The 8,390-nt window shown below is 40.8% G+C and overlaps 1 protein-coding gene across 1 annotated transcript; it reads left to right on the top strand.

The window, feature by feature from the left end:
• The first annotated feature begins 142 nt into the window (after window positions 1-142).
• Window positions 143-7,872, top strand: MRPL19 (mitochondrial ribosomal protein L19). The gene is made up of 6 exons (XM_082743680.1): window positions 143-284; window positions 458-575; window positions 3,718-3,836; window positions 4,048-4,182; window positions 7,140-7,321; window positions 7,480-7,872. Exons 1-6 carry the CDS (start codon window positions 182-184, stop codon window positions 7,699-7,701), a joined length of 879 nt encoding a protein of 292 aa, XP_082599806.1. The 5' UTR covers window positions 143-181; the 3' UTR covers window positions 7,702-7,872.
• Window positions 7,873-8,390: the final 518 nt, after the last annotated feature.

Here is an 8,390-nt window from a genome sequence, read left to right as displayed (position 1 = left end):
TGCACTTTCCCTGAAATACTTCCCGGGGTTGGAGGTTATTTGGGAGAGTGCAGAGGAAAAGGTGGGTGGCAGTGAGAATCTTGGCTATTTTGTCCCCTAGCAGCCGCCATCCAACCTCAAGTAGCCACCCCCTCGTCGCACTGATTATTGGGAGTTGTAGTCTTGACCTTAGTGAACCGACATGGCGGCCTCCATTGCAGGGGCCTGCGGGGCCGCAATGGAGCTGTCCCGAGGCTTTCGAGCCGCCAGGGTGCTGCTCCCTGCTCCAGCCTCCATCGCCTGGCGTAAGTGGAGCGGGGCTTGCAAGCCGGGGCCAAGAAGGAGCTCAGGGCCAGGTTCGAGGGAGGCGAGCCTAGAAGTCAGGGGCAACCCTCGTGGGACCGCGAGTTGGGGGAGATTGCAGGGCTCAGCGGGAGCTCAGGGCGAGCTCTGTTGACCTCTGTCGCCCGCACTACAGGGGCCCGCGTGGGGCCGGAGCGTCCGCAGAGCACCAGACCTGCTGACCCCGGCGCGTTCAAGCCGCCGCCGAAACCTGTCATTGTGGACAAACGCCGTCCGCCGCTTCAGGAAAGGAGGTGAGGCCCGGGCGTTTTGGGTCTGTGCGCTCGGGAACCTGCCTTTGCTTTGGAGATCTGGACTCTAAAGCCGAGCTGGAACTCTCTCTCAGTGCACGAGCTTGTGTGCAGGAATTCATGAGCTCATGCAGAGCTCTACCAACTTAGTTTTGTCTTCCTCGTTTTTTCCAAGCCAGGATTGACCTTTCTCTGCACTCCTACTAAATCAGAACTTCAATCAAGGATTCCCCCGATTTGAAGCTCTTTGCTTTGGCCTTTAGCCTGTATTGAGAATTTTTCTCTGAAGCACATCGTATTTTACCTGTTTAAGCAGTCGATTATTCCTTGGCTTAGTAAAAATGGGTTGGCCAGAACTCACCCTGTTTTCCCTTCCCAAACTCACTTGTTTTAGTTTCCTGAAACTGCGATGCAGCGATAAAATTTTCCGCTAATTTGCGTCTTAAATTTTGTTTCCGCAAAACAATGATTTAAAAGCTTGGCCAACTTAATGAATGCTGGTAACTTTGGAGGTACCTGTAAATTTAGATAACCTAGGATTTGCAGAAAGCATAGAACTGTACAACAACCTTAATAAAAAGCCAGTTTTAGCGGGAAAAACTTGGTGTGATATAAGGCTTTCTGAAAGGGCTCTTTATTGTTGATTGGATTACCTCTGTGTGCCTCTGTGTGTGTGTTTAACTTTGCAAATATCCAGTTCTAAGCCGAAATAACACAGAATTTATGGAAGCTAGAGATTCAAAAAAGATTTCCTTATACAGCCTTTTTTAATGTGGAAAAGGAATATCTCTTTTAAATGGTAAAACTTCATACCATTCAGTTAAATAAATAGGAATGTAAATCATGTAACTACTTTGGAAAACAACTGGGCAAAATTTAGTAAGTTTGAGGTTGTGTATATCATTCCATCAGGTTGGTACACAACTAAAAGTAATACGAAAAAAATAATAAATATGTACCCTTAAGGATACATGTACAAGGATGAACACAGAGATATCTATCAGTAGGTGAATAGGCAAATACATTTATGTAATAGAGTGTTATGCAGCAGTGAAAAATGAATGAACTAGAGCTAACATGGATGAACTTCACAATTAAGATGTGTAGGGAAAAAAGCAACCTGCAGAAGAATTGATACAGTATGATAACATTTTTATGTTGCCCAGACATACATGCATATGTAAAGTATAAAATTTATAGGGGAAATTCTCCACTTTCACAAAGTAATCAAACCTAGCTTCCGTAGTAGCCATACAAGCTGACGTTATATATCTCCTGATATGATAGAATAAGACAGTCACATGATCACCTGTGTAATATTTTTACCCAAAATGTTTAACTTGGTCTACACATGTGGAAACAAGAAATCCAGAATCCTTGGATTGTCTATAATACAATGGGCTTTGACTTTTCAGAACAGTCAGTGTTACAAAAATACAAAGATGAGGAACAGTGCCAGTTTAAGAGACTAAAGGGAGTAATACCCAGGTGTAATGTGTGAAGCTTTTGATAGTTTAGACTGGGCAACAAACAGCTGTAAAAGATCTTTTCCAGGACAATTAGATAGATGAGTTTAAATAGATATAAATCAGTTTAAATGCAAAGTATATAACATTGTATTATTGAATTAATGCAGAAATTCTTAGATGTCATAAAGGTATTATGGTAAATGTAGCAGAAAGTCCCTATTCTTAGAAGCTTTCTAAAATATTCAGGGATGAAACATCTTGATGTTTGATATTTTCAAATAGTTCAGGAAAAAAATTACATGTGTATATGAAGCACATATGTCATAATGTTGGCAGTTGGTGAAACAAGGTGATGTATATATGGGTGTTTGTTGTATTACCATTTCAATTTTTGGTGGCTTTAAAAATTTTCAAAGGAGGAAATTGAGTGTTGGGGATCATCATCATCAAAAAGACATGACCACTGGGGCACTTTGGGTGGCTCATTCAATAAGCATCTGACTTCTGCTCAGGGAATGATCTTGGGGTCCTGGGATCCAGCCCTGCTTCAGGCTCTCTTTAAAATAAACTAAAAAAAAAAAAAAAAAGACATGACCACTGATTGATATGTGGGCTGGAAGCCACCTCCTCGCCCCCTCTCCTCTTCTTGCAGTGTGGGTTCTGCTTGCCTTTCCTGCCCCCCAGAGACTGCTCCAAAGACAAAGCCTTGATATGATGATGTTGTTGAAAATGACTACTTGGAATGTGTGACGGAGCCCACTTAGGGCCTCTTTATAACTTTTTAAGATTTGGCAGTGGGTATGGAGATTCATTTGTCTTGCTGCGGCCCAAAATAAGCCCATATGTAAGTTCTGTTTGCTGTTACTGAAGCTGCCACCTATTCACCTGAAGTGGCCTGCTTCTTTGGTATCTCCTTTCCTTTAAGAATACGGGGGCCAGTTTCAGGGTACCCCTGGGAATTCCTGAGAGACTAGTGAAGCAACATGACAGAAATGGGAGAAATGCATAGGAATAATCATCACCAAATTTAATGAATTACCCGTAGTAATTAACTGAGGGGAGGGAGGCGTACACTGGGGCTTCAAGAATATTGATCACTTATTTCTTGGGATGGGTAATAAGGACATGAATTTTCAGGGTAATGCCATTTATGCTTTAAAGAAGTTAGCTTAGAGAAGAGAATAGGGAGATTACTTTTAAAGTTAGTTAGCAGTTAATGATTTCTAGGTTTATATTTTTCTAGTGTCACTTGTTTTAACATGTACAACTCAATATGAGGCCTGTGGTTTATGGCCCTAGGCTTTGTAGCCTGACAGACATGCCTATATTTAAATCTTGACTTGATAAGTATATGGTTAATATAACAATATGTCAGTTACTTACCTTCTCCAAGCCTCATTTTCATCTGTGAAGAGGGGATGATAACCCTATACCTGCCTGATTGTTGTAAGCATTATTCTATACTTTTAGTTTTCATAAGCCCTTAATGCCAGGTGAGTACTCAGGAATTGTTAGCTATTTTCATGGGCATTAACAACAATTTTAGGAATAAAGAATTGACTTTTCTTTAGAGAAGAACAAATAAAACACATCAACATCATAGTCTTTAATTTTTCTGGTAAAGCAACAGTTTGCTTTTAAGTTTGCCTTTTATTTTTATTTTTTATTTTTCACAGATTCTTGAGTCCTGAATTTATTCCTCCAAGGGGAAGAACAAATCCTCTGAAATTTCAAATAGAAAGAAAAGACATGTTAGAAAGGAGAAAAGTACTCCATATTCCAGAGTTCTACGTTGGTCAGTAAGAGCCGGGCGCTTTTATTATTAGTGGTGGGAAGGGCTCCTTTTCTTCACTTAGGGGAGCTGTTTTCCACCTCTCTGGGTTTGCCCAAACGAGGTACCTCTTCCTAATGTATTAAAATATTTAAGAAGTTACGAGGTTGCCTGGTTATGCTGTTCATGTGTTTCGCATGTCACGTCAAAGTTCACCTCTCCTCTGCATGTGTAGGAAGCATACTTCGCGTGACCACAGCCGACCAGTTCGCCAGTGGGAAAACCAGCCAGTTTCTGGGGATCTGTATCCAGAGATCAGGAGCTGGCCTTGGAGCTACTTTTATCCTTAGAAATACTATCGAAGGACAAGGTAGGTTTCATTGCATTAGTTTGATTTTTTGGGAGGTGTTCTCTCAGGATTCCATTTTGTGTTGTGCATCCTGGGATGAGGCATCTGGTTCTGCCGTGGAGCCTGGGGCCCAAGAATGGACTGGGACAGGCCGCTGGATGGATGTCCACGAGTCACTTCCCCAGGAGGTTGGCTTCTTGTGCAACCTGGGAACAACGGACTTGCCAGCCTCTGGCCACTTCACAAGAGGACACAGGGGACTATACACAGTGTGGGGACATTCATTGCTGGAGTAAATGACTCATGAGAACATTAAGATAAACACAGTGATGTCTGGATGAGTCACTTTGTCCTAAAGTGGATGCCCCTGCTTTGCTTTATATTGTGACGGTCACCACAATCATCATAGTTTGATAAGAATCAGAGGAATCTTTAAAAAGGCAGAATTTGTTGTTTATGCCTAGTAAAACAGAGGCCCAAGTGGCCTCTTAGAAAGACTATGAGTCAAAATGGCAGGACAGTGAAGTTTTCTTCTTCAGAGTTGTGTGCTATGGGGACATGATCCCCAACGGTGAAGTATTGTATTCAAGAAAAGTGGGGACGCCTGGGTGGCTCAGTTGGTTAAGCCTCTGCCTTCGGCTCAGGTCATGATCCCAGCGTCCTGGGATCGAGTCCCGCATTGGGCTCCTTGCTCAGCAGGGAGCCTGCTTCTCCCTCTGCCTCTGCTGCCCCTCTGCCTGCCTGTGTGCTCTCTCTCTCTCTCTCTTTCTCTCTCTCTGACAAATAAATAAATAATTAAAATCTTTAAGAAAAGAAAAGTCAACGTGAGAATCGTGACTCTTCTCTCCTGACCTGTGGCACCCTGCGTGGAGGGGCTCAGCAGGACTAGGCTGGTTGCAGAAATGTGTGCTTTCCATCAGGTCATGTGCTCGAAGATGCTTATAATAGAAAGACACAAACACAGGTGTAATTTACACGGACCTTGGTTTGATTCTCTTTCTTAAAATTGAGATAATAGTAGATTCTACCTCCCAGGATTGTGGTCAGCTGTGTGCAGTACTGTGTGTGAGATACTGGCCATCGACTCCTTCAGGGCTGTTCACTCCCTGTCACCCTCTCCTAAAGTACTTTCTGTGGACAGGTTGAAGGGAAAAACAACTTTCTTTGGTGGTTCTTTCAGTCCATTGGCTTTAAATACCATCCATATGACGACAGGCCCCAAATCTGTATCTTGGGAACTGACCCTTTCTGAGTTCCAGATTTGCACATACAGTTAGCTTTTCGAGGGAGCCTGGGTGGCTCAGTTGGTTAAGCAACTGCCTTTGGCTCGGGTCATGATCCTGGAGTCCCGGGATTGAGTCCCACATCGGGCTCCCTGCTCAGCAGAGAGTCTGCTTCTCCTGCTGATCTCTCTCACACACTCTTTCTCTCAAATAAATAAATAAAATCTTAAAAAAAAAAAAAAAAAAGAACATTTAGCTTTTCGACATTTCCAACTGGATATCTTTTAAGCATGAGTTCCGAATAGGATTCTGTGTCTCCTCACAGTGTGTTCCTCTTTGTTTTTTCTATGTCTAGAAACGGCACCACTGCCCACCTGTTTACTGAAACCAAAAATTTAGGAGATATAAAAATAGCTTATTAAGAGCTTGTAAATAGTTTATTTATTCTCCATTCTTACCCACATCCAGGCAATCGGTTTTTCTTGGCTTAATCTCTAAAAAAATACTCCTGTTTTGTTTCTCCATCTCCATCTCCATGGCCACCACTTCCTGTGCTGTGTGTCTGGTTTACTTTCCTGACCCACTAACTCACTAGGCTCCAGCCAGAAGGACTTTTTTCTGGTTTTGTCCCAATACGGCAAATTTGTTAAGACCCCAGGGTCTTTACATTTGCTGTCTTTTCTGCCTGGAGTTTTCTTGGTTATTTATAGTGTCCGTTTATTTGTTTTTTTTTTTTTTTTTTTTTTTTTTTTGTAGGATTTTATTTTTAAGTAGTCTTTACCCAGCATGGTGCTCAGACCTGCAACCCGGAGCAAGAGTCGCATGTTCTACTGACAGAGCCAGCCAGGCACCCCTATCGCATCAGTTTAGATCATCTTTTCAGAGAGGCTCTCCCTGACTGAACTATTTTTGTTCTACTTATCCCCCAGCCACATGTTATCACTGTTTGTCTTGACTCTATGAAATTAAGTGAAATTATGAATTGTAAATGAGATTATGGTGTGTTTATTGTTTGTCATCCATTAGAATGTAAGCATTAGGAGAAGAAAAGGATCTTGACCTATTTTGGGTTTACTATAGGTACAGTTCCTAAATCCCGAGTACGTGGAACAGAACAGGTGTGTAGTAAATCATGGATTAGATCCTGGCATTAAACAGAAGGTGTTAATGATGATCACATATATTTGTATTTCTCTTCAGTTTATTTCAGGAAACCTGAGAATATACTCTTTCCCTTTAGCATTGGTTACTACAGAAGACATATCTTCAGCTGCTCCGAGCTTGCTTCATATAGAGGGCCCCGGCATGTTTTAAAACCCAGGCCATCCTTTAGAGGGGCTTCTAAACCAAAGTTAGAACTTGAGAATTTATTTATTCTTTTTTACGTCATCAGTCCTGTTGCCCTTAATGCAAAAGATTAAGGTTTTTTTAAGCAATTAAACAATAAACAAGAACATGGCAGTGAAGAATTTCCTCAAATTTTCTCCATGTGAATACTATCAGATGTGAAGAGATGTGTGCCTGTTTATAGAAGAATTTTTCTTTAAACTATCAAATTCTCAGATTTTTTCACTTTTCCGTCTACATGGACTTTAGCTTGTTTCTTTTTCTGTTGATCATTTTAAAAATGACAAATTTATGTCACATTTTCTATGTGCAAAACTGCAAGTTCTGTAATGAAGTAATTCTTATTGTTGTAAGAGGCATATGCAGACATCTGGGTTTAGAGGGTAAAAATATACTTTCTCTTTTTAGGTGTTGAGATTTGCTTTGAACTTTATAATCCCCGAATCCAGGAGATCCAGGTAGTCAAATTAGAGAAACGGCTGGATGATAGTTTGCTATACTTACGAGACGCCCTTCCGGAATACAGCACTTTTGATATGGATATGAAGCCGGTACCACATGAACCTAGCCACGATGTTCCTGTGAATCAGGTATAAGCTGTACTTTTGGAAATGAAAGTTCTCTGTAGAAAGATAGTTCCCTGTAAGAAAGAGTCATCTTAACGAAAACTTTTAGAAGAATATTTGCTTGTGATTATCAGCTTAAAATATTGTTTTTTTTTTTTTAATTTTTTTTATATCTTCCATAGCTGAAAGTAAAAATGAAGCCTAAACCCTGGTCCAAACGCTGGGAACGTCCCAAATTTAATATTAAAGGCATCAGATTTGATCTCTGTTTAACTGAAGAGCAAATCAAAGAAGCTCAGAAGTGGAGTCAGCCGTGGCTCGAGTTTGATATGATGCGGAAATATGATACTTCAAAAATCGAAGCTGCAATATGGGACGAAATTGAAGCATCGAAAAAGTCCTGATTCTGAGAATCAGTTCGGTTCTTTGCAGAGGAGATGCTGACTCCCGGAGGATTTCTTTAAGGACCAATTTAATTTCTTATATGAGGACATAGTCATTAAATCAACTCGGCATTCATTAGTTTACGAGTACTATTGTAAAAAAATAAATAAAATGAGCACACCAGTTTGTTACTTTAGAGTTATATCATTACCAAATGCTCTTCATCAAGTTTGGACCCTGAACATGGAAGTGGTAGGATGATTTTTTTTAAGTTTGTGAAATAAATTGTAAATACAAGAAAGGGATGATATGAAGAATAATAATAAAGTGAACATTGATACCTCAGGGCAAGAGGTAAAACATTTAGTAATCTCCAAGAAGGTTAAGAAATAGAACACTTACTTGGATTTGTGTGTCTGTAAGTACATCTTTCTCTCCTCCCCTGGATGTAAGCACTATCCTGACCGTGTCAGTCATTCCCTTGCATTTCTTTTGGTTTATTACCTACATATACACTCTAAAACAACATACCTCGTTTGGGGAAACCTGTTGGCAGATACAAGAGGACAATATCATTATTACATGAAAGCTTCAGGGAGAACCTAAGTCTTCTTGTCATAGTCCGGCTGCATTTTCCCTGAGAATATATAAGATCACTTTGAGGTGGTTCATGGCTAAGGTCGTGAGTCCTTAAATAGAAGGCTCACCG

Source organism: Mustela nivalis, assembly GCF_964662115.1.
Source record: "Mustela nivalis genome assembly, chromosome: 8".
Lineage (NCBI taxonomy): Eukaryota > Metazoa > Chordata > Mammalia > Carnivora > Mustelidae > Mustela > Mustela nivalis.
The sequence above is the reverse complement of the archived record's forward strand: the minus strand, read 5'-3'. Positions and strand labels throughout refer to the sequence as shown.